General features: G+C 38.3%; 2 protein-coding genes across 2 annotated transcripts; one reads left to right on the forward strand and one right to left on the reverse strand.

The window, feature by feature from the left end:
• Positions 1-1,282: 1,282 nt before the first annotated feature.
• On the reverse strand, positions 1,283-26,800 carry LOC140940322 (uncharacterized). Its single transcript, XM_073389259.1, has 10 exons — positions 26,744-26,800; positions 26,570-26,668; positions 24,695-24,792; positions 23,771-23,853; positions 22,631-22,709; positions 21,505-21,777; positions 19,914-20,687; positions 3,014-3,258; positions 2,388-2,509; positions 1,283-1,646 (listed from the first exon to the last, which is right to left on the reverse strand). Exons 1-10 carry the CDS (start codon positions 26,776-26,778, stop codon positions 1,559-1,561), a joined length of 1,896 nt encoding a protein of 631 aa, XP_073245360.1. The 5' UTR covers positions 26,779-26,800; the 3' UTR covers positions 1,283-1,558.
• On the forward strand, positions 5,737-9,409 carry LOC140940323 (kelch-like protein 12). The gene has a single exon (XM_073389260.1). It carries the CDS (start codon positions 5,822-5,824, stop codon positions 7,589-7,591), a length of 1,770 nt encoding a protein of 589 aa, XP_073245361.1. The 5' UTR covers positions 5,737-5,821; the 3' UTR covers positions 7,592-9,409.

Genomic DNA, 26,800 nt, shown 5'->3' on the forward strand with positions numbered 1-26,800 from the left:
CTGAAAACTTTTAGTTACCTGTTTTAGCATATTTTTGGCCCTTAAACAGTTCAACAGAAACAAACTCTGGTATCCACCAAAATGTGCGCCGTTCGCGCAGTTTAATTACTCCTCTTTATCTTACGTTATCCTTGCTTTGTCATCTGCAGTAACTAATCTACCACACAAAGGTGAAAACTTTCATTTTCCGTGACTTTCAAGGACCGACAATTTTAAACAATCCATGACTTTCCAGGACTTGAAAATGAAATTCTTAAATTCGATGACTTTCCAGGTATCCCATAACATGTGCAAACCCTGAGAAGGCGGTAAAAACAAAACCAGTTTTCAATTTTGTAAATGAACAAAACAACACAGCCAAGCTAAAAAGCAACTATTTTCGAGGTTAAGGGATTCACCAGTTAGTGAAGGAAAAAGATGCAGAAGACACAAGGAAAGTACTTTGTGAACCATTCATTCAGCGGTTTTGATAATTGAATTTGTGTTCTTATAGATCTGTGTTCTCTTGAGTATCCTGATTGAGTACCAATCTCGTAACAACAGTATTCACCCCGCTGACCAAAAAGCCAGAAGACTCTGGGTACGAGATTGTATAAGCACAAGCATTGTTGAATTCGCTCTGTATTCTTTGTCACTGTTGAAGTTTAAGTCTGGGAATATAAACTAAGCACTTAATATCAGATCCCGAGGGAAAACCAGTCAGTTTTGTTTTCCCTCGAGTCCTAATGTTTCCCTTGGTATCTCCGGAAAACGAAACTAACTGTTTCCCTCGTTAAGTAAATAGAGCGTTTTCACAGGCAACCATGTTGGTGTCCCAAACTAATCCTCAGGGAGTTGAACTCTTTTCTTATGTGAACACTTTCTTTTGTTCCAATATATTTGCATTTATTCTAGCCACGTGAGTGAAAACGCTCTATTGCTCTATTGACCCAGTTCCATGGTTAGTTTCTTATGTTTCTCGCTCTATTGAGCGTTTTCACTCACGCGTCCAGCGGCTATGCAAATTTTTTGGAACAAAAGAAATTTTCTACACACGAAAATTGTTCAACTTCCACAGGACTGGTTTGGAATACCGGGCGTGACGGCACGTGAAAACGCTCTATATCGTTCCAGTGGTACTTGCTGCGTGCGGGGCACCTTTGACGCAGGAAATTTCAAATTCAGTCGACTTATTGGCTGTCTAATGGCGGGAATTCAAAATGTGAGAAAAACGTCTCGGTAGTTCTCATAGTCGCTTACTTTAAAGTGTTGACGTTTCCATAGTTAGTTTCTTATGTTTCTCTGGAGAAAGCAGGCACACGCAGTTTTAACCCTCCCGACGTAAAAACGCCTTATCCCGTGAGAAAAACCTTTAATGTTGATCGTAACTGGAATAATTTTGAAGCTCCAAAATACGTAAGGAGATCATATTAGGGACTACAGTGTTACATACATACATAAATGCATACATTCTTTATTGTTTCCTCCCCAAAGGGGCTTTTCAGGAACAGTAATTATTTAAAAGCATTACATTTAACTAATTACAACACTCAACCCTGTCTTGATAAGCTGCTTGGGCTCACAAGTTATCGAGAACCATGGCTGGAAACACCTTTCCGCCCCCACAAACAAGTCCATGCATCAGGCGATGTAGCGGTACAAATGCACTGAGAAATGAAAAAAAAAAAAAGGATTCACACAAATAATGAATGAATGAATGAATGAATGATTGATTGATTGATTGATTGATTGAATGAATGAATGAATGAATGAATGAATGATTGATTGATTGATTGAATGAATGAATGAATGATTGATTGATTGATTGATTGATTGATTGAATGAATGAATGAATGAATGATTGATTGACTGATTGATTGATTGATTGAATGAATGAATGAATGAATGAATGATTGATTGATTGATTGATTGAATGAATGAATGAATGAATGAATGAATGAATGAATGAAGAGTCGTGGATGAGAGGACAACAAATGTGCCCTCTTACAATACATTTTTTAACATTTGAACAAGATACAAGATATATAATATAACATATAATATAACAAGGTACAATAGCGAACGGAGTCTCTTGAAATCAGAAAGAAAGGAAAGGGGCAGATAAGAGATTAGAAGGAAAGAAAAGAGAGAGGAAAAGTGATAAAAATTAATAAATTAACTTTTCATCTTTGGTTCATAAATTCATGCAGAATATACAAAGAGCCTCTTCACATCGAGGTGGGTGACCCCAGGGAGGTGAAGGAACCCCCTTGGGTGAGGTAACTCGCCTGTCCATACGTAAACCTCACGAACTAAAATGAGAGATTATACGGACAAATGGGTTACCTCACCTACATGAGGTCTCCCACCTCCATGTAAACAGGCGCTAAGTTTCGATTTTATGGTACCTGTCTGACGGGTCCAGTTTCTGAAGTAGCGGCAACAACTTTTGGTCGGCAAGTTGGCTGATGTGCAACTTAAAACACAACAGTTGAACCTCATGATGGAGCTGAATGAGCTCGTGTAACTCCTGCACGAAGAAAGGAACAAAAAAGACAAAATGACCTCCTCCTCTGGTATACTAACTGCATATTGTAACTGTGAGTACTTTCCTTCACAAGGTTGTGCTCTAAGGAAAATTGGAGGGAGCCCAGTGGTCTGAAACTGTAAATCTAGGGTGCCCAGCACGTGATTTATATGAAAAAAACTAAGATTTTCTAGTCGCCCAATGCCAAAAGTTAGGGGCCAGGGGCCATCGGGCTCTGCTAGAGCACACTGAACCATGCTTCAAATACGCACGAGCTACTAGGATCCTTCCCCGGGATTTCGCCTTCTGGGCTAAATTCCTGCGGGGGCAAAAACTGAGACACTAACTGATCAGAATAATCGCCCTCCTCTGATCAGAGTAGTATCCCTCCTTTCATACAGGCGCAGTGACGTTATTTTTATCACATCAGTCCTAAAGCGCGAGCAAAAATAGTGGGTATCGTGAATAAGATCTACTGGTATTGTGGCTTAATGCTTTTTCGCTAACCTTAGGAGATTTGTAAGAAAAATCCCCTGAGTCATATTTCCATATGAGGTTCTCGCATAATTCATCCCTTAAGTTGACTTCGATATCATCAGGCATCCAACTGGAGAGAAGTATACACCCCTCTCTACTGCTGCCCTTGTTGCGAATGTTCGAGGAGTTCCGTATACACCTGACATCCCGCGAGGGCACTCGATCGAATGCATCACAGTTCCCACAAGGGCAGCGTTTTGACAGCTGTTCTTCCGCTATAAAGAGAAATAAAACTGATCATGAAAATAGTTTTTACAAAGAGAGGATGTATTTACGAAATCACATGCACAAGATGTGTGATTTCTGTTTCTCCTTTTAAGATGTGTGATTTCTGTTTCTCCTTTTAAATTTTACTTTATCCGTTTTAATTGTTACAATACCATACACAGAGTAGAGGATACGCCACTTGTAGGGGCTGGTTATGTTGCGGGCTATGTTCGGGGGCACCGAACGACTGTTTCCTCCTAAATGCATTGAAAACACTTTTAAGGCTATCCGGAGTACTTTCAGATCTCTAGAAATGCATTCTAGGCGGCGCTATAAAATTTGTATCTGTTCGGTCGTCCTAGGGCAACTTGAGTCTTTTCGAAATTACAAGAGGGTCTCAATGGGGTTAACCGATAGGCGTAAAACGGCCAAAAAATTAGTCGATAGCCGTAAAAATTGAAAAATTTTAACCGTTAGCCGTAAAAAGGGGAAAAAAGAGTTAACCGTAAAAGAAAGTGTTCCCTAGACTTGCTACTTTTAAGGATGGTACTAAACTCTTTTATGGTTGCGTTTTTTATTTCCCGGCTAGTGTGACTCCTTACGCACGTTAGGCAAAGCGCCTTAACCAAGACCTAGGCTCCACTTCCGGTGCTCTCTCAGGGAACTAATTTTTTCCATAGTGAAAGTGTGGCTTCTTGCTGGGGATTAATATTTGCAATTTGCCGGAGGTCGTGCCCTCGAAATACTAGTGAAACAACACGCAGAGATGTCACTGTTTGTAAAACACGTTGCCAATAAACAACATTTCCCTGTTTTTCTCTGACGCTACGGCAGACATTGCCATGCCTAGTCCCTGTACGGCGTCTTCCCACGCAATCTCGGTCAAGGCATTTCGGTGGCGAACTCGCTCGGACCACGTGACCCGAAACGCATTAGCCGCGCGGAATAATGCAGCCTATGGACAAGGCAACGGCAGACAGTCGTTCCGTACAGTCCTTCGCTATCATTAAAAACACTGGACACGGGAATTTTTTTATTGGCTGTTTTCACACTAGAGCTAGAAATGGATCATCCCTCTGAGACTAGCCTGTGTACAGTCGCGTCCTCCCCACAGACACCTCTTCTCCGATTTTTTCTGAGAGGAGGGGGCGGCTGTACACAGGCTATCTGGAACGGATAATCCCGTCTTCAAAAGTCAGGCGGATTGTTCATTCAAAATTAAAACTATTTCATTTGCAAAGTAAGACGTATTGCCTATCTGACGAGAATCATCCAGCGGATAACCTATCTCACACGAATAAATCCTTGTCTAGTGTGAAAACGGACTTTTCTGTTATAATGAATGTCGCGCCGCGGCCTGGAGTTGGGCGTTCGCGTGTCTAGTTTTGCTTTTTCAGAAAGATTATTTTTAAATTGACTATTGACATTTTTAAGTGTAAAATAATATTAGAAGTGGAATACTTTATAAAAAGTATGATCTATCAAATGTCAAAATGTTTCAAAAGAACAGCTTATTTCATACCGAGATGATCCAAGGACCTTTATTCCAAAAAAATGCAGGTTATTAATATTTAACTTTTTGAACAAAAGAAGTTAATTTTTAACTTTTCGTTAACCGTAACTGAAAAAACTTAACCGATAGCCGTAAAAGAGCCAAAATTTTAGCCGATAACCGTAAAAGCCACCACCCCATTGAGACCCTCTTACAAGGGCTTCGGTATTATTTTTTCGAAAAGTTTAGATGCAATTTTAAGTTATACGAAAAAGAGAATTATTCGGATTCTTCTCTCCGTCGCATTTTCGAATCCGAAAATTTTAGGTTTCCTTTTTCTACGAAAAACAGCCTAACTTGGGGACTAAAATGCGAAATTAAACTTTAGAAAATCGTAGGGAATTTATTAGATATGCTACGAAAATTGTACACAAATGGAACGGTCATCTAGAAATTTTTAGCCTTCCTCAAGCTATAGAAAATGTTTGGCAATTTGTGCTTCTCCGAACAGATATTTTACAGAAGACAGTCGCTGGGTACCCTTGTATGTTGTACGACCTGTATGGGGTAAAATGAAATTCCGGCAAAACAGTTTCTAAACTGTTTCTTTTGTCTCCTGATCCTCATTATTCATGTCTATGAATACCGTCGTAAATTTTCTCTCGCAATCCTTTCATAATCATTTGGCAAAGATTTCCTTCCTTTCTTAAAGAAACTGAAAATTAGCAATTTCAATTTCAGTCCGTGGCTTAAAACATTAAACAATAGGGATATAGAGTCTATGATCTCAAATGTACGAAATAGGACCACAACAAATTGAGTTCTGATAACAACTAGACTGCGAGCAGTCTCTCATTTTTCTTTGCAAAGTTACTGCACGCGAAATCCAGACGGCTTTTAAGAGAAAAGACGGACTGCAAGCAGTCTAGATAACAACAAATTAGCTGCACATGACTGATTTGCTGCGGATCAGAACATGTGACTTTGAGGCTGACTAACCGGAAGGGCTGATATGTTGTTTTGCGAGCAAAGGACAAACACCACAAGCAGTTCAACTAAATACAACACTGAGGACAGGAATGGCAGAAAGTGCTCCTCAGCCAATCGCAAGTCCTTATTGCTGGAAACTGATGAAAAAACTTGACAAATCTAGAAAAGAAAGCTTACTGACTGACGTTACACTCGACGTTGAAGGGCAAAGGTTCGCGTCTCATCGATGTGTTTTAGCATCGAGCAGCGAGTTTTTCAACAGCCTATTCACAAACGATATGAGAGAGAAAACGGCGCCAGTCGTGAAGCTTGAAGGAATTCCAGCTTCAATAATGGATGATCTTTTATCTTACCTTTACACTGGTGAGATTCAGGTAAGCAAAACTAACGCCGAAGATCTAATCGCGTCGGCGAACTTTTTGCTTCTTCCCCAACTTAAAGACACCGCTTGCGAATTCATGGAACTTCACACGACAGCCTCGAACTGCATTTATAACTATTTGTTCGGGGAGAAATACGAATGCAAAAAGCTGAAATGTTACGCTCGCGAATTAATCAAGAAAAATTTTGGGACTGTGGCAAGATCAAAAGAATTCTTAACGCTTGGAGTTGATCACGTTAAGGATTTAATTACAACCGATGACATAGTCATCCAAGCGGAAGAAGACATCCTTGAATATATTTTGGAGTGGATCGGAGGTAATCAACAAGAACGGGAGCAATATTTCGCCGAACTGTTTCATCACGTGCGACTGAGCAGCATTTCCCAGCAACATTTCTACTTAAAACTCGTGCACGACGAACTGATACATAGCAATCTAGAATGCAGGAAAACAGTCATGGAGGAACTGAGTCGACGTGCCAAGCTAACAGGTCAGGAAATCTTGCCACAGAAGCCCAGAAAATGCCTCCAAACTCATGAAGATGCTGTCCTCACATGTGGAGGTATGTTCCCAGGTGGACTCGTTCGCAATACGACTCTCTGTTATGTGCCAGCCAACAAAACCTGGTACCAGTTAGCACCCATGCTTTCTAGACGATTCAGACATGGGTTTGTAGCTTGTCAAGGATCTTTCTATGCCATCGGCGGTGAGGAGGGAGATTCTATTCATTGTAGTGTCGAACGCTACGACTCATGTACTAATACCTGGAGCTATGTGCAGCCGTTAAATAAAGGAGTCAAACTGATCGGGGCAGCCACCTTGCAGGGACTTCTGTATGTTGTGGGTGGCATTGAGTGTGGTGAGGAACACGAAAGACGACGCTGTGACGCTGTGCAGAGGTATGATCCTACAACGAATTCTTGGACTCTGGCTGCTCCTTTAAGTAGTCGACGCTCCTCTGTTTGCCTTGTAACAGACGAACACTTTTTGTACTCCATCGGAGGGCTTGCTGATCATGATTTCCTGTCTTCCCTCGAAAGATATGATCCCAGGTTAAATACATGGGCACCCCTGGCTTCAATGAACGAAAAGCGTGGCTGTGCTGCTGGGGTGAGCCTGAGAAAGAAGATCTACGTCTTTGGTGGAACAGTCGATGCATTCACCGGATACGCCAGTCTAAGTTGCGAGGTTTATGACATTACTTTAAATGAGTGGCACTTAATTCCATCCATGCAAGTTCGAAGGTTTCATGCAAGTGCCGTTCTGTTACGGGATCGAATCTACGTGTTTGGAGGAGTTGGAGGTGAAAACATCGAGCAACACAATACCCGAATGGTGGAGTGCTATGATGTGGAAACAAATAGTTGGACGGACGTTCATTCTATGTTCTATGAGGAGACCTACTTTAGAGGATGTTCGGTCAGTATGTTCAAAGGGTTACTTGATTCGCTGGAGAAAGTTGAGATAACACACTAAAAGGCCAGGTTTGGAAGGAGACACCATTTTTGTGTAGTCAGCTCCCTGTATAAAGATGATAATGATGATGATGATGATGATGATGATGATGATGATTATAATTATTGTGCACGCAAAAACAAAATAGCATCCACCTAAGGGAGGTTTTGTGAGCCCGCGAGACTAAGAACCCCCCAAAACCCTTGTTTTCACGAAAACCGCTGGACAAAAAAACCTCCCTTGGCCTTGGGTCAATGTTACATTTGTACTTTGTCGCAACACAAAGTACAGTGCCCACGCTCTTAGTGACATCTTTTAAAAGGGTGTATGTCACGCGTCAGCACGCTATTTATCTTTTAAAAAATCTAAAACGTTTTTCGCATCAATTGAATTCCAAATTGTGTTATTTAAGACTATATGTTAGCATTGAAACTGTTTCCTGTCGTCTGTTGTTACGGATGGCAAGGATATATAAAGACATGAAACTTAAAAAATTCGGCCAACTTTCTCACGTGTTAATAATATCAGGGGCACCCAAAGAGAATATAGTTCAAAACCACCTAAACATAGCATTGTTAAACGTATTTTAGTATTTTAACGGTAGATATAGGCCCGGGGATATAGGCATATTTTTATCCCCTAAACATTTTTCATCTGCTCGGATTTCCTAGCTGAAAGTCTAATGATCCAAACATTGTACTGATCAAAACTTACCTTTTCGAAAATGTCAGCCAGAAAAAAGGCTCCCGAAAATTCTATGTTATCCTGTTACGGTAAAAATCCGTTAAAAATGGGCAATTATACTGTTTTTTAGATGTTCGGAAATCCTAGGGGAGGCAGGCAAGCAAGAAATTTTACCAAAAATGTTCCGAAAATTGACGTTGGGATAAGAGTTATAATGGTTAGTGAGCTCCCTGATGCAATTGTTCGATATCTTCTTTATAACTCTACAGGAGTACTAGGTAATGACTTCAGCACAGAATTGACATAAAACAGTAATATTCTCGTGACATACCCCTTTTAAAAACGTTCTTAATCCGAAAGTTTCGTAGACTAAAAGCCCGAATACAAACCGAATACAAGCGAACGACTTTGTGAAAGTCTTACAATGGCAAAAATTGTGGCTTAACACTATCAATTTGTTCATGTAAGAAATGACAGGCCACAGAAAAATAAAAGATTAAAAAAGGCGTACTTTATTGCCATGACGAACAACAGCTTCTCATTTCAGATATTGAATTACAGCTATTTGTAGTGTGCACAATTATCCTTAAGTAGTTTTACAACTCTGCATTACGTTATACTTGACATTAACTTTTTGTGTCATCAACTTCAAATTTGAAATGATTATCGTATTGACAGAAATTTAGCGTACGAAACAATAAGAACATGTGGATTCTCCAAGAAGACGACGGCGTAGCGTTAAACTTCAGTTTAGAGCAATCTAATCATCCTTCAGTCTACTGCAAGAAAAAAAGGAAAGAGCAAATTTATCTATGAAGTTTAAAATATTGTAAATATTAAATCAAAGGAACGGTCTTCTTTTATGATCTTACTTTTTACAGTTTGTCATTGCTTTAGAAACATTTAAAGAACACTTAAATTAGCTGGCTTCTAGTAAACCTAAAAGCCAAAAAAGTGAGCAAAAATAAATCAATTGAGGTTTAGCCTGTTCCAGTAGAAAGCGCAAGTGATAGATGCAGCGGACAGTTGCACAAGCAAGCCCAAGCTTATTTTTGCGCGAAAACTGAATCAGCTACTACTAACATGCATAGCCCAAGCTTTTTTGGCGCTTAAACTGCATCAATTGTTATCAACATAAAAGAAGGATTGACAATGTATCTTCGGTAACTTGACCACATGTGTATGTTTAGTCCACAAGGGAAAGTACAGCATCGTAACTCAAGTAATAAGTTTCTTCCTCCTTTTTTTTTTCTGCCAGAGTTCCACGTTCCAGTTGACAAAATCTTATCAAAATAAAAAAAATAAGCAGTTTTCAACCCCGGCTGACACTTTTTTTGTCACAAGAAACAAATCTATACAATCTCCTCAGTATTAGTAGAACTTTCATTTCTCCTATACCTAGGCTCACAGTGCAAAGTGCAAAAGGCGCAGAACGGAAGTAGTAATTTGAGCCTCGTGATAAGCGGCTTTGTGGCTTGTGCACCGCTGCAAAGATAAACAAGTTTGTAACAACATGACAGGTGTGCTCTGCAGGTCAAAACGAAATATTACTTTCTTTCAGTCGATAACACTCGTTCCCCTGCCAACATTATGAGTTCCGAATATTGTTGGCCGGCCACTGATCTGACTCTGCTACACATGGCTTCAGAAATGTATAAAAAGGCTAAAATTTTCTTTCTAAGTCTGTACTAAAAAAGATTGTAAAATTTGAAATTATTTGTAACCAGCGTGCTGTACATTTGTCAACAAAAGAACTGAGTTCGAATAAAAAATAAATAAAACTCTGAAAGTACGGGCTTTTTTCATTTCTCAAAATGGTGCACTGGCACTGACTACATTATAAAGCACTAGCATTGACTATAAAGGAAACTACAAAAAAAACAAGTTTAAAAAATATTAAAAGGTGAAATTTGATTAGTTTGCAAAGTATAAACTGCACTATTTTATTTTCCTATTATCCTTGACTAAAAGTCATGCTTCTACAACGGAGTGAAACTTTTCTGCGAATATGTTTTTACCATGCACCGACGGATCTACAAGTGCATAAATTAAAAGGGACTTACTTGCTTAATGCCTTTCGTCGTGCTCGCGAGGTACTTTCCGAGGTACTTTCAGTCCATTCTGTCGGCTCTCCAAAATCTTCATCAGCAGCCAAATCAAAATCCCACCAAAGAAGCCACCAAGTACACTCGTCATAAATATCTCGGAGAAAAACATCCCTGTACTGTCTACAGACCTGCCGTAGATAAGGTGTGTAGTTTTCTGTTGCAGCCGAAATGTGACGTGACTACAACCATGGAGTTCGAGTGGTTTATCAGCATGCTTATCAGCATTTAACTTATCTTTGTCATGTGATAATCAGATAAATGTCGACATGAATCAACGTATGATCCTGACCTCTTTAAACTGATTGCAATTCCTACTCATGCATGCGACAACGATTTACACCGGTTGGTTTTTGAGAAAATGAAGACGTGTTTATGGCGGTGAAAGGAAATAAACTGAGGCATTGACGTGGGAGAGTGGGTAAGGCGGCTTTTAAAGATTTCGAAGTTGATCAGCAGACAGTGGATCTGTAGATTGTACGGCAGTATAAATCCAATAACGGCGGGAAATAAATCCGTGTAAGAAAAAAAATATATGATGTATTTACCATTGTACCACACTATACAGTAGTTATATACGCACATAAACGAAGCTACAGTCTCAGTCAAAATTGTTGGGACACTTTTGTGTCTCCTTGTTCCCTCAATGTTGGTGTACAAGGTTTGGTGACTGAACCGCGATAAACAACTTTGAGAGGGACAAGGGGAGCACAAGAAGGAAAAAACCGGGTTTGGTCTAAGTGACCCTCCCTTTTTTTGTCTGAGACTGCGTCGGGGAGGAATTTGAACGCGTGTTGACTGATACGGAGGTTAATCTGCAGGTCGGTCACAAGCGACGGGCTTTTGCTTTATTGGGGCGTCCATTGTGTTTCGCGAACGTTTCTATAGCAGTGAACTGAGTTATTCTGGCATAACACAATAACACAAAGAATGTCCAGTTCGCAGAAATCTTTTTTGGGAGTAGAGTATTGGAAAATAAAACGTACTGAGTATGCACTAAACGGTACACAAATAGCTTTCAAGTGGGTGATTGATAACGTGACAATATAGCACGTGTATACTATCTGCGTAAAATTCACACACGGAGAGTCGCTCGAATGTGCCACATTTCTAGATGTGTAGACAATAAAAAAGAAGGCCTCTTTGCCAAAAAAGAGTGTAAGGAACAAGGCCCAAAGGGACGCCTTTCTAAGTTAAGGGCAAGAGGCGAAAGACAGCTGAAAGAGCGATTAAGCGATTTCGAGAGAAAGGGGGAAACTATTCCTCCAAACTGGAAAATGCAACAAGCCAGGATTATCCCCAAGACTTATTAGCGAGAATAGTATCGCACTTTCTAAATTTCTAAAGATACTATTGACTACAAGTGCGTAAAAAGGGTGTCACGGCTCCAGTAGTGTTTGGTCCAAAACGCAAAAAAGCTTTGACTGGGAAATGTTCTTAATTATTGGGGAAAGAAATCATAAGGTTATATGCCACATCCACATTTCCCACAATGAACCTTATTTGCCCCCACAAAATTTTGCATAACCTTGGTTTTTCATTTCTCCTTGGTATAACAGCCGTACCAAGAGAAAATTATTGAAAACAATGCTTATGCAAAATTTTGGAAGTCAAATAAGGTGCATTATGGGAAATGTGGAAGTGGCGTCCCGGGGGAGGGGGGTACTCCCATACATTACCCATACGGGTATGTGCCGCCCAACGGGGTCGTGATTTGAAGCTCCTGATTTAGAACGGGGTATCCATTTTAGAGGCGTTTTCTAGAACGGGGTATAAAAAATTGTGGATCACGGCTTTATCTTCTGCTTAAAATTGTTGCTGATTATGAAGAACCATTTATTTGATGTATAAGTCGAACAAATAAAGAAATATCTTTTTAAAAAAACAGGGCTATTTCAATTTACAAACTTTCTAGGACGGAATATAAAAAATTGGCCCATTTCTAGAACGGGGTATCAGTTTTAGGGCGAATTCTAGAACGGGGTATAAAAAATTGGCCCATTTCTAGCACGGGGTATCAATTTTAGGGGAATTTGTTTTTAGAACGGGGTGCCAATTTGGAGTCCCGGGTGGCACATACCCACCCAAAAAATACCCAAGTGTCCCTCCCCCCCGGGAGTGGCGTATAGCCTTAGGATTTCTTTCCCCGATACTTAAGGTGGCTCGACTGGATTTTTTGGGGGGCATACCTCCCAAGTCTGAGCATTAACTACGTCGGCATGAGTAAAGATATGGGAAAAAGATTACCACAACTGTATTATATTAAGACGAAAATTTCTTATGATCTGGGTTTTATTGCAATCGGAGTCGCCATGGCAACGTAATGACGCCATTACGCTTTTTATTTATCTTTGTGTTTCTCTGTACCAGGAGTTTTTTGAAGAAATCGCTTAAGGGAGTATGTACCTATCATAATTGTCTCCATTATGGCAAAGTTTAAACAAATTCTATGAGAGCGTTTTCGGAATATTTTGACACGCAGTTTTAACAATCATAAAAACAGTGAAATAGCATGCTATCCACACAATTCGCTAATATTTTAAGAAAATGATAAGCTTTGGAAACGCGGCTTCATCCCATAGTGGTTTCATTCCATTGAAAACTGCATACAAAAAAAGAGCGGAATTGCTTTGGGCGATCGCGAGCAAGAAGTATTTTATTAACTTGCATTCAGCTGCTTTTGTTACAGGTTTTGAACGTAATTTGGTCCATGCCTACAAATTTCGCATTTTTCAAAAAACTGCTCGATAAATTTTTTTTATAAATTCGACAATCTCGAGATCAATCGTTAATAAATATTCCCTGCAAGTTTCAAGAAAAGGGAAGGCTTTTAAATGGGACCTCAAATATAGCCAATGTTTCCCCCAGATTTTGAGTTTATAAGTGAGCGTCCTCTTAATTTACTGCCATTATTTTCAAGTTTCATATGCACGTGCACAACTAGCAAAAGATATAAATTTACATCAAAAAGAACTCTCGATTACTTTCCGAAGAAATATCCGGAATATGCTAATAACTGGCTTGTGACACCGATAGCAGTGAGAGCCGAAACGGTGAACGTCACCGCTCATCGTGTAGGATACAATACTTAATTGTCTTACTCGGGTTATAACATCACAGAAACTGTTACAAAGAATCGCTTTGATGTTATAATGTATCACTATAATCTCTTTACCCGGTAATTAGCATATTCCGGAGATTTAAGTGACGGTCCTTTTCGATGCAAATTCTATCTTTTTGCTAAATGTGCACGTGTATATGAAACTTGACAACAATGCTTGTGAATAATGAGGACGCTCACTTGTAAACACAAAATCTGGGGGAAAAATTGGTTTTATTTGAGGCCCAATTTAAAAGCCCTCCCTACTTTCAATGTTCTTGAAACTTGTAGGGAATATTTATTGACGATTGATCGCGAGATTGTCGAATTTATAAAAAAATTTATCGAGCGGTTTTTTGAAAAATGCGAAATTTGTAGGCATGGACCAAATTACGTCCAAAAACTGTAACAAAAGCAGCTGAATGCAAGTTAATAAAATACTTCTTGCTCGCGATCGCCCAGAGCAATTCCGCTCTTTTTTTGCATGCAGTTTTCAATGGAATCAAACTACTATGAGATGAAGCCGCGTTTCCAAAGCTTATCATTTTCTTAAAATATTAGCGAATTGTGTGGATAGCATGCTATTTCACTGTTTTTATGATTGTTAAAACTGCGTGTCAAAATATTTCGAAAACGCTCTCATAGAATTTGTTTAAACTTTGCCATAATGGAGACAATTATGGGAGGTACATACTCCCTTAAGCGATTTCTTCAAAAAACTCCTGGTACAGAGAAACACAAGATAAATAAAAAGCGTAATGGCGTCATTACGTTGCCATGGCGACTCCGATTGCAATAAAACCCAGATCATAAGAAATTTTCATCTTTATATAATACAGTTGTGGTAATCTTTTTCCCATATCTTTACTCATGCCGACGTAGTTAATGCTCAAACTAGGGAGGTATCCCCCCAAAAAAATCCAGTTGAGCCACCTTCAGAACATTTCCCAGTCAAAGCTAAGTTCATCAAGTAACTCTGTTTTTTTGCCTTCGTGGATAACCTGTGACGGTTTTGAGTTTTGCGAATTAACTTTAATCTCGTACCTAGAGGATCTCTTGTTGACGAAGCCGAAGGCGAGATCTGGTCAAGTAAGAGAGGACAAAGCGGACAAGAATCCGAGCAAAAGGCTGAGAGAAAATGGCTCGCAAACGGATGAAGATGATGAATATGTGGGCGTCGGTGGAGTAATGTCAGCACGCCTCGAGGAAATGAACACTAAACTAGATCAAGTTTTAACGGCGTGTGGTGAAATTGCACTACTAAAAGATGAAATACGCAAGCTGAGAGATGAAGTAAAGAATTTAAAACAATCTTTGCAATCTGCCGAGGAAGAAATTCAAAGTCTACAAGAAAGCCAGAAAGAAACTTCTGCACAAGTAAAAGAAAACAATGAAGACATTGACTTCTTGTTCGAGGACATTGGAGCGCTAAGACGCAGAAACATCAAGTTGGAAGCCTATACAAGACGTGAGAATGTAAGAATTTTCAATGTCGGTGAAGAAGAGGATGAAAATACTGAAGAGCTGGTAAGAAGTGTCTTCGTCGCTAATTTGAAAATTCCGGCGGATAAAGTCAACGATATCCGCTTTGAGCGAGTTCACCGAATCTCCACTAATAATTCTAGTCTAAGAGCTCCGTCCTATCCCAAACCAATTATTGCTCGTTTCAGTCATTATCAGGACAAAGAATATGTTCGCTCCTTCTATAAGAACTTAAAAGGAACCAACATCGGTTTCTCAGAGGATTTCCCGAAAGAAATTGAAGAAATTCATAGAAAACTTTATCCAGTGCTTAAAAAGGCCAAGCAGGATAAGCAAAAAGCCTTCTTTAATTTTGATAAATTGATTATCAATGGCCAAATATACAGAAGAAAAGAAACTAAAGACCTTCCCTATTATTGTAAAATGGCAAAAAATTATTAATGTATTAATTCCATGATCGGTTTCAAACTGAAAAGTGAATCTACGTCCACTAGATGTTAAGAATTTTGTTTAATGTCAGTTTATATGTAAATATACTACGTGTTCTGTTTTGTTTTACTATTTTCTCAGTTAGAGGAGAAAATATCTTTTGTTTCACTCTTTTTGAATGCTTCGTTAAACGTCGGAAAGTACTAATCCCAAACAATATATGCATTTTTATAAAACACAACTGAAACGGCAGATTTATTTAAATTAGTTTCTTTGAGCGTAAGGGGCATAAGTAATTTTCATAAAAGAAGAACTATGTTCACTTGGTGTCGTAAAAGAAAAGCTGACGTAATATTCCTGCAAGAAACGCATTCAAAAGAGGATTCAGAAAAACAATGGGCAAATGAATGGGGTGGTAAAGCATTTTTCTCACATGGTCGTCCGAATTCATGTGGGGTTGCGATATTGATTAGGAATAGTTTTAATTGTGTAATCCAAAAATCAATTGTTGATCCCCAGGGAAGATTTATTATTTTGAAGGCAGGCATTCAGGATAAAGTGTACATTTTAGTTAATATTTATGCGCCAAACAAAGATAAAGTCAGCGGCAAATTTTATAAAAACCTGCATAGAGTGCTACAGACAGAAGACTTAGATTGTGAAGAAAATATGATCATTGGAGGGGATTTTAACTGTCCTCTTGACCCTAAGCTGGGTAAGAAAGGTGGCGTTATGGTTCCTAGAAAAATGGTTATTGATAATATTGAATGTTTACAAAATGAATTGGACCTTGTCGACGTCTGGAGAATTAAAAATCCACAATCTAGAAGTTACACTTGGAGTCAAAAATCTCCACCGAGTGGGTTGGAGATATGCTGTCAACCTTCTCTTGAAAGTTTTTTTCGTAAAGTAATGATTGGTCATATGTAAAAAAGGTTCCTAAAGCTTTTATGGGTTCACTGGGCCATTTAATACCAAACGGTTTTTCATCTTTTCTTTTAAGCGAACCAATCCACATTCCTTCTGTTTTAGAGCTATTTAAAGAAGCTGACAAATATATGGTCATCTAGAGGACTGTCCATTTATGGTAAAGTAACTATAATCAAATCATTACTTATTCCAAAACTAGTTTTTATATATTCGGTTCTTTTACCTCCACGTAAAATCATCAAACAAGTGAATAGTATAATTTTCTTCTTTTTATGGAATGGAAAGAATAAAGTAAAGAGACTCTCTTCAATAAACAGTTATGAAGACGGTGGCATAAAAATGACAGATATTGAAAGCTTGGTCAAAACTGTACGACTAGCTTGGCTAAAACGTGTTTTCAGCGATAACGAAAGTACGTGGAAATTTTACTTGTTTCATCTCCTACGTAGTGTTGGTGGTCTTTTACTTTTTAAATGCGATTATGCAATGAACGATCTTTCAATCAACTCGGTTTTCAACAGAGAACTCTTAGAATGTTGGTTAGAATTTCGAAATCTCTTTTTAGGTAACAAAGAACGGCTCTGTATAATTTGGAATAACAAAGATATAACAATAGATGGAAAACCAGTCTTTTATAAATCTTATTATGACTCGGGGATATGTATTATTAAAGACCTCTTGTTCAATCTCGACAATATAGAATCCTTTAATGCAATCAATAACATAGTTGAGAAAGCTAATTTTCTTACATGGACAGGTCTCAGGCACGCAATTCCTTCTATTCTGAAAACAATAGAGTACACTACCTTTACAGAAAATACTTATTTTACAAAGGGGACCGAGATTTTTGACATAGCGGAAAAGAAAACGAACGACTACTACTCTTTAATAATACCAAATAAAGCACAATTACCTAGTAATGCAAAGAATTTAAAACATGATTTTGGCTTATCTGACGAAGACTTAAAAATTGCTTACAACCTTCCCCACCTGACAGCACAGGAGCCTTACGTCAAATCCTTTCAATATAAAGTTTTAAATTCAATACTTTACACTAATGCAAAACTTTTTAAAATTAGATATCTCCAGCATGACAAATGTACTTTTTGCAAGACTGAACAGGAAACATTATGTCACTTTCTATTTTACTGTCAGCACTCAAATATGTTGTGGTAAAATGTTGAACAGTATTATTTAACAATAGGTTATAATTGGAATAACGATGTCAAAATGCCCCTTGTTAAATTATCTGTTATTAATTGGTAAATTGTATTTATGGGATTACAGAATGAAACAGGTACTTCCAAACATCGAAGGTTTCAAATTTAAAGTAAGAATTAAATACCAAGTTGAAAAATATATTTCCACTAAGAATAATAAATTAGAAACCTTTTATGAAAAATGGCCAAAAGACATTTCTCCCCTTTAATTAAGTTCGTGAGTATGTAATTAAATTTGTAATCTTTTATTAGACACTTTTTTGTACTTTTTTTTTTGTATGTGTGCATGTGTTTTTGTTTTATTTCAGAGCGTACTGTAAATATTAAGTGTTAATCTCTCTTTTATCTACATAATTAAGTATTAATTAATTCTTTGTAAAATAAGCCTCATTCGGCAATTGCGCGGCTGTTTTGTGGCTGTAATGTATATAATTGTGAAATGTGGATAATTGTAAGTATATCTGTTATTGCGGTTGTTTAGAACATTGTAGTTAGTTTCTTTTTAAGTAGTTCTTTGTAATTATAGTAATAAATGTCTTGAATAAAAAAAAACAAAAACAAAAACAAAACAAAAAACAAAAAAAAAGTAAGAAAATTCAATTTTGTCGATTTGCCAGATTGTGAGCGAGTGACGTGAGTGTGATCTTCTGCTCGAGCTATGGCGTTCTTAGTTGATTTATACGTCAGCTGTGCGTATAACTATGTTTCGTTAGAGAAACCTTGACCGCTCTAATATTAATTAGTTGTTTAACACGTCGACATACGGCAACCATTTTGAGGATTTAGTAAAGAGCATTCATCGTCTGTCACATTCCTGACAGGCGATCACGTGTACAAATCGGATTTGACCAGATCTCGCCCTCGGCTTTGTCAACAAGAGATCTGGGTACGAGATTAAACTAGAAATACGTGTATCGCAGAACCTCGCAAAGCTTGAGGGGTGAGCCCATAAAATGTCAGGGATGGAAGGGGGAGAGCATTAGAGTAAATTGTGTAGCTTGGGATGGAGGGGGGGGGGGGTCAACACTACACACGTAAAAAGGACCGAGAAGAGATGGTCTCTCCTCGATACAATGCAGTTTAACCTTGAGATAATGAAGGGTCAAGCGACTGACAAAGTTTGTTCGCTATAACGAGGTTTCTTTTTCATATATTTTACTATTACTGGGGTGAAGAAAATCGTTCGCTATAGCGAGAACTTCGTTACGTAAAGGCTTGTTAAAACGAGGTTCTGAAAAATAGTGTGTTCTTCCAATCACTTTGGTAAAAGTCTGGTGCTTTAATCAGGGTTCGAACAGATTGACCTGGTTGAGGTCATTGTTATCAGTAAGGTCTTTCGGCTCGCATGGCCAATAGTAACCGTACCGGTAACAGCCTGTTTCACTACTTGTCGAGTTCGCTACATATTACTTTCTGTACATCATTTAAAACATTTCCGTAGTCCCTCTAGAAAAAAATCTTTTAAAAGATTTCTCGTTCTTTTACGCTTTCCCCTCTGAGGGTGCACATTTTGGACTTTGCCAATAGCCAGCGAGACCTGTTTCGTTTATTGGAAAGACTCTTATGGCTGTCGAATCAGCAAGAGATCTAGGAGTATACATAGATTTACACCTGACCTATGACACTCATATCTCCCACTTAGTCTCTTCTTGCTTGACTAAACTGGTTCAGATCAACCGCGTGAAATATTGTTTTGATAGAAAGACTTTGGTTTTAATAATTACATCTCTTGTCTTTAGCAAAATGCTCTACTGTTCGACCGTGTGGTCTAATACCTCATCTAAGAACATCCAAAAGCTGCAACTTATTCAGAATTTCGCCTGCAAAATTATCTGCGGCGCTCGGAAATATGACCACGTGACGCCATTACTTGACGAACTCAACTGGCTTCCAGTTAGCAAGATGCTCAAATTCAGAGACGCTGTTATGGCTTATAAGTGTGCCAGCAATTTAGCTCCTGAATACCTATGTGCTAAGTTTAAAAAACGATCTTCTGTACATAATCGCACAACCCGCAATAATGAGAAGTTCGAAATCCCATTATTCAGGTCAGCCACTGGCCAACGCACCTTCGCCTATAGAGCAGTATCCCTGTGGAACACGTTAGACGAAGACCTTAGAAATGCTACAACTGTAAAGGCCTTTACGAAAGCCCTGAAACTTGTAATGAATGAATGATCGAATGACAGTTAGCATTTAACAATTATTAGCTTGTTAGATATAGCTTGCATTTATATTTGTAAATAGGTACTGAAAAACCTTTTTTTTGGGAGTATTTATTAAAGTTTTAATTTAATTTAATTTAACCTGTATGTAGGTAGCGAACTCAAACGTAGCGAATTTGACTAGTTGCGAAACCGGTGTAAAGCGAAAGTGCTACATTGTCTTCTTACCTTCCAATAGCTGTTGAGTCTTCCTCTGTAGTTCATTGAACTTACTAAGTACAACTTGCCAGTGTCTGTAGCATTTGTAAACTTCTGACCATGAAGAATTCTCGTTCAAATTATTACTTCTATTAACAACTTCATCAGTGAGTTTTGTCAATTTTTCATGTTCTTCAAGAAGTCCACGAGCATTGCTTTGTAATGCCTCATGAGTGTGAATTCCTTCTGCATCAAATACACATTCAATACGATTAACAAAATGCTGACGTGGTGAAGGTTCGTCCCTGTGGCAAGTGACGCTTTTTAGTTCAGAATACAGCCTTGAGCTTGTAGCTTTAAGTTTGCGATATTTACCAGGCAAAACAAGTTCAGTTTCTTTGCTGAAAGGATCAAACCATTCCTGTTTTTGACCATGAACATGCCTGGTCTCTGGAGTACACTGGCCATCCTGGTTACTTAGCCCAGAAGATTTGCATGGTTTCCCCGTTGTATTTTGAAATTTGTTGCTCAAATCATGCGATGCTACAGGGTTCATTACATCAACTTGTAATTTACTTTCATGCAATTCTCTAATTAATTCAGTGGATCTATTAGCACATTTAAATGCCTCAAGTGTTTTAACTGTTGTGACGGGTTCATTTCCCCGTAAAGGACCAGGTTGTAATTCATGATGTAAATCCTTTGAATATGAATTGGAATCTTTTTCTCTGTGAATGGATATTTCTTCCCTTTGTGCTTCACTGTCAGATTGTCTTGTAACACTCCTTGCAGAGGGGTCAGCTCCTGAAAAATAAGTATACCACGATTTATTTCATGTAATCATCTCAGTACATTATGAGATGGCCGGTTTTTTTTACTAGATTCGTATTGTCCATGCTACAGTAGATCACGAAATTCTGGGTAATGTTGACATCAACTAAAAATCGCACAGTTGACCGAAATATCAAAATAGTTGCTTCAAACATTTAAGAGAAATACAAAGAAAGAAAAAGAAAGAAAGGAGAACCAGACAGGCAAACCTGAAGAAAATTAAAATGGATTACGTTATTGTATACAAGGGTGTAGCCAGTCCATGGACCTATAGGCCCGGGCCTACAAATTTAGTCACGCACTAGTCATGCGTGCAATTTTCAGGATGTGTGGAAATGAAAGTTAGCCAGGCCTACAACTAGTCGACAAGCTGGCTACGCCCCTGGTATAACTTATCATAACTTTCCTATTTCTGTGTGAGTTTAATAAATAAACTTAACACAAGGGAGATACAAAAAAGACGTAAAATACATAAATAAAATATAGTCAAAACGAAGCAGTAGACACGCCAATCTGACGAAAAGTAAATGAGATTACATTCTTGCTTAATACTCGCCTAACCCTGCTTGTAGAGAGAGGCCATTATTATTTTATTCATATCGATTTGCCTGAAGGCATGACTAACAGTGTCCAAGAATCGTCCTTGTTTCCCACAGTGGCAACAAATTTCCCTTAAAGGGTGTTTCTTACACCAATTTATAGTTTATAACCACATGATAAAACACAGGGAAAATCATTGACAATACAGAGACCTAATCCTTTTGAACCCCATGCCAAGAGAAGCACTTACTTTGTGTTCTAGAAACATTCTTCAAAAGCTTTCCTTTGGTGTCTTTAAGAACACTGTCTAAGTACACCTTGGCAGAATTGGTCTGTGAGTGTCTAGATTGAACTAAGGAGTTTGCTGATGAGGGTCTGCTGTATGAAGAGCTGTATGTACTCCTCACAGCTGACTTCTGTGCTGCGGGTTTCTTCACTGCTGTAGGATGTCTTGAAGCAGTTTTAGACAGTTTAGGAATGGGCTTTTTTACTGAAGGCTGAGTGGATTGTTTAACAGATAAGTCTGAAAGAAAATAACAGACTGACATTCATGGACTGACATTCATTCATGGACTGACATTCCATGCTGATTTTTTTTATCGTGCAAAAATAAAGCTCTTACCTTCTTATCTTACCTTATGACTCTTTACAAGTTCAAACGAGAAAGGAAAATTTGCCAAGTACATTCCTTGGCTCTCAGCCCTCAATGAGCCTGTAAACTGACTGACATTAGACTACAGTCTTCATGCAGGTATAAACACAGCAGTAACTACCTCAGTGCACCTAATTCCTTATCGCACCTTACTTAAAGACCTTAGGAAGTTAGGAAAATGTGATATAGACAAATATTAAACAATCTATATCAAAAATCAATAGAACACTACACTCTTTAGAAGCCTCCACAAACAACAAGTAACCATGGTGGTTGTAGCTATATGAATTGGGTCATGATGCCTTTTTCATTGTAAACCTATTTTTTAGAGGTATTACTTAGAATTTTGTACATAATGTGTTTTTAATTACCGTGGAACCCTACTCTACGGACACCTACTTCTTTAGGATAAATTTGTTACAGTTACAGTTGAGAAATTAAGCAATGTTTTCTCATGAAAATATCTGCTTTCATCTTCATATCGATAAAACATGTGTCTGGGATGTTTTTTATTCTTCTGAGAACCCGCTAAAGATGGACACTCGATTAATTCAGACACTATGGTATGCCCCATCAGAGTCTGTATCAACCAGTTTCCACTGTTTACAACTGCATGAAGATAGGGCCACAAACTGAAGAAGGTAGGCATACCAGTAAAACTGTAATCATGAGAATTAAAACAAACAAACAAACAACAAAGAAAAACAGGTAGACAAGAACTTACTCTTGCCTGCTACTGGAATGGGCTTTTTTGTTATTTTCTTTTTAGGGGCATTGTTAGCCTTAGCTGTGGCTTGATCAACCTACAAAAGGAAATAAATAAATTGTTGTAGTTAATTTTTTATCTCAGCTAATTTTTGTTTTTCTTTTGTTTTTGGGTACGGTAATGTATGCTAATGAAGTTGAAACAAAGGAAAAATAAAAATTTCCTGAGATAAAAAATTAACTACAACAACATTATTAAGTCCTGATGTTATTTACTTTCAAACTAATAAAACTGTGAACACTTAAAATATTTTAGGAATGTTTATTGTGTTATGACCAATCCCAATGAAGATAAGGACCTGCAAAGCAAGTTTGTGGTTTAGTTTTCCCATGCCTGATTCATCTAGCACATCCCTCACTAGTTATTATACAACTTGTCTCAAAAAAGCTGCAAAACTACTATAGATGTTCATGTGAACAAACAAAGGCAGAAATGCTAGAGTAATACTTGAATTACCCAGGCAGGTATTTTGGGATAGAGATTAATTTTGTCTATTAAGCTTCCTGGGGGTAATTTTGTGGAAGGAAACTTTTTCACATTAGATTTAACCATCTTTAACACTTTTCAACACTGCCCTTTTGTGTTCAAATTAAAGTACTATGTGCATGAACATGTACCCAGTGCACACATTACTTGAATTGTATCATAATTTCTAGTGTTATTCTGCCATGCAGGATTCTCATGCCTTCTGTGGGATGTAGAGTGTGTGATTCAACTTGCCTTCCTTATATGATAATCACAAAAATTGTACATAAGCCAAAACAAGTTTACGATAATAATATTGCAACTTTTTCCTTCAGGTAACCAACTTGTCCATTATAAACGTAGAACAATTTTATGTGTTACACGGCCGGGGCTCGAAAAAGACTTGAATTCCAGCCTGCTGTTTGGACAAGCACCTCAAGCCAGGCAACACTTGTCTCGGTTAATGATTTTGTTTGAGGATGACTTGCTTGGACCCTTGGCCATTGAATAAGTAGCAAGTAAACTTCAAAACATTAATACTTGCTCAACGAGAAAATCGACTTGTCTTAGACTACCATACAGGACTTTTTTCAAACCCTACTGACAAATATTCGCACAACTGTTTTCACATACTTTTAGTTGTATCTCTCGCACTTTTTGTGCCTTGGCTAACAAATCATCAAGTGCTGCTAGCTCTTTTGTCTCGGCTGCACTAGCTAAGAAAAGTAAAGAAGGGCAAATTTAATTACAGATTACTATTCTTAGTTTATTACATTATCAGTTTAGCACAGTACAAATTTAAGGTGGTGGTCTTGTCTGACTCTCTTAATGAGCCATAGAGTAATTTCAGAGCTGTTAATAAGCTGTTAAAACCGCCCCGCTAGGTAGCCATCCTTAGCCGGCTACTTTCATCTCCTTCTACCATAACTGCTAACAAAAAATAACCATCCATTTCCTAGTTTTGAATGACATTTAACATATATTGAAACAAGTTTAGATCTGTGCAATGTTTGAACCGTGTGATGCCATGGAACGCCTGGAACATTTTGACGGCCTTGTTCCCAGTCCTGTGCATATTCTGACAAATTGACATGGCGTCTGTGGTGGAAAATACCTCTTGAAAACCCCTGAAAATGCCATTTCAAAGACTAAATTTCAAAATGTCCCTAGATACCTCAACCTTCAAGAACCTGTGCCTTCTTTTGTAAGAGTTCCAAAGCTGCCTACTATTCATTATCAGCCTACTACTTAAAAATGTCTTGACAGCCCTGAGTAATGTTGGCTAGCAAACACAAGTGAACCAACAATGGTTTCAGCAATGAAGAATTCATTTTATTTTTATACCATACACAGAAAGACAAGGGAGGAAAAAAGACAATACCACTTATGTTAGGTATGCAGCCACCTAGAAAACTGTAGCTAAAAAGCTAATCTAGCTAAGAGGCACAAAACACATGACAAATAAAAGAAAAATGTGAATGATATTATAAGAGGAAACTTATTCCCTGCTTCCCTAAGTGATATTATATTTGTGATGCCACTTTTATAATACTTAACCTTTGCATTCGGGAGGATTTTCATCTTCTAGTGCTGGTGGATTTTTACTGCTTTCTGGATTTTCCCCATCTTTTTCCTCAGACTTTGATTTCAGTGGCCTTCATAGAAAAAATAATAGGTAAGGTATGCAGCCACCTAGAAAACTGTAGTTAAAAAGCTAATCTACCTAGGAGGCATAAAATATATGACAAAAGTAAAATGTGAATGACATTAGAGAAAATTTATTCGCGGCTTCCCTAGGTGATAATTTTGTGATGCCACTTTCATAATACTTAACCTTTGTATTCAGGAGGATTTCCAGTGGCAAGGGGCTGAATGTGTAACATTTATGTATTTTACACCCACAGTCTACTTTCTTTGGGTAGAAAACAACAGGAATGATGAACAGTCAAGGCATAGCAAGGAAGGCAAGGCTAGTAAAAAAATCATGGTTAATATTTTTGCACGGCTCCCTCCATACTATATGCAGACTGTTCAAATACATCACGGGATGTCTAATTTGTTATCAGCACCCACCACCCCTTAAGATGGCTGGAACCCTCAATTTTTTTGTCGTTGCCTTTTGAAAAATGAAATTTGAAGGGTCCAAGTTTTGTTGGCTTCTTTGACAAAGAAAACCTGATCTTCTGCCATCCTTACAAGTTAGGTGGAGGGTGCAGTGTTCTCCCTCATTTTAGCTCAGCAGGTAAGAGACCATTCTTGACCGGTAAGGCAAAAAATATATGCTAGAGCTGCACTTTCCTGGGAAGGAGGTGGGGTGAGGGACATGGCCCCAAACTCCCTGGGAAATTTTTAGGAGCTTATAAGTTCTCTGAAACATCAATATCATTCGGTTTTTTAAGACCTATTTTAGGGGAATCCGCTGTTATAAGTTATCCGCCTTCTGATCTGAGGTTGAAAACTTACAACAAATTTTAAAAACTTACTTTTTAAAGAGCCACTGGGCTTGAAGATCTCCTGTAAAGTCCACAGTATACCTTTTTTCCTTCAAACTGGTAGTTTAAATCTTTTAGACAACAATTTTGAACGTGTGATTCCAATATGTCTTAAAAGTTCTCTTTCCATAATGTGTGACCCATGTATAAGAAAGAAGATCATAATTTGCATCTTTTTTTAAAACAACCTGTTTAATTTTAGTGAAACCCTTAAGCGGTTGCAGGTAGTAATAAGTGTTGCTGCAAGTGATAAATTTTACCGGTTACTGCCTTATAAGGAGAGCACTGAGGGTGGGGGGTTAGGCTGGTGCCGATAAAATGGAATCTCCCAGTTGAGCAGGTATTTGACTGCACGTGAAATAGGCCACTTTCAAGCTGTCCTAAACCTCTGTGTCAAAGCAAGGCTAGGAATATACCGTAAAATTCCGAAAATGAGCCCCGGGGCTTATATTTTTCAAAGACCCTTTTTGAGGGGCTTATTTTTGGAGGAGCTTATATTCGGAGGGGCTTATCTACGGAGGGAAATTTGCGTTTCAAAATCGATTGGGCTAGTCTTATAGTTGGAAGTAAATTTACCGTTTTTGCTTTGTTTTACTTTGTATTTGAGGGCAATTTTCCAAGTACAAGCCCCCAGGAGGCTTATATTTGGAGGGGCGATTGAACAGAGGGTTTTTTGCATTACCGGTTTGGGGGGCTTCTATTTGGAGGAGCTTATACATGGAGGGGCTTATTTTCGGAATTTTACGGTAGTTTTTATTCTCATGCAAATAAGCCTCGTTTTTTAACTGAGATTTTGGATCACTGGCTGTGGGACACAATCTCACCAGTTCCTTTTTTTTTTACAACGCACATTTCACACACCCTTTTCCACTAGCAGACAATAACTATTAAAGAATTATTTATAACATGAACGCATTTAAAAACGACTTTTATAGCTTACCAGGGTTTGAGCAGTTCTCGACATTGACGAACGCAACATTCGGTTTCCCTTCGCCTTTGCAAACAAAGCTTCTGCGTCCTCGTTACTTGTTCTTCCAGCCTAACCATGAAGGTAATATATAAATTTAACATAACCTTGAATTGCTACCTATTTGTTACAAAAACGTCAGCTCACATTTTGAGAACTTCGCATAGCTCCTCGGCGGCCATCTTGCCAACTTATATTTGTTCC

This window comes from Porites lutea, chromosome 6 (genome assembly GCF_958299795.1).
Source record: "Porites lutea chromosome 6, jaPorLute2.1, whole genome shotgun sequence".
Lineage (NCBI taxonomy): Eukaryota > Metazoa > Cnidaria > Anthozoa > Scleractinia > Poritidae > Porites > Porites lutea.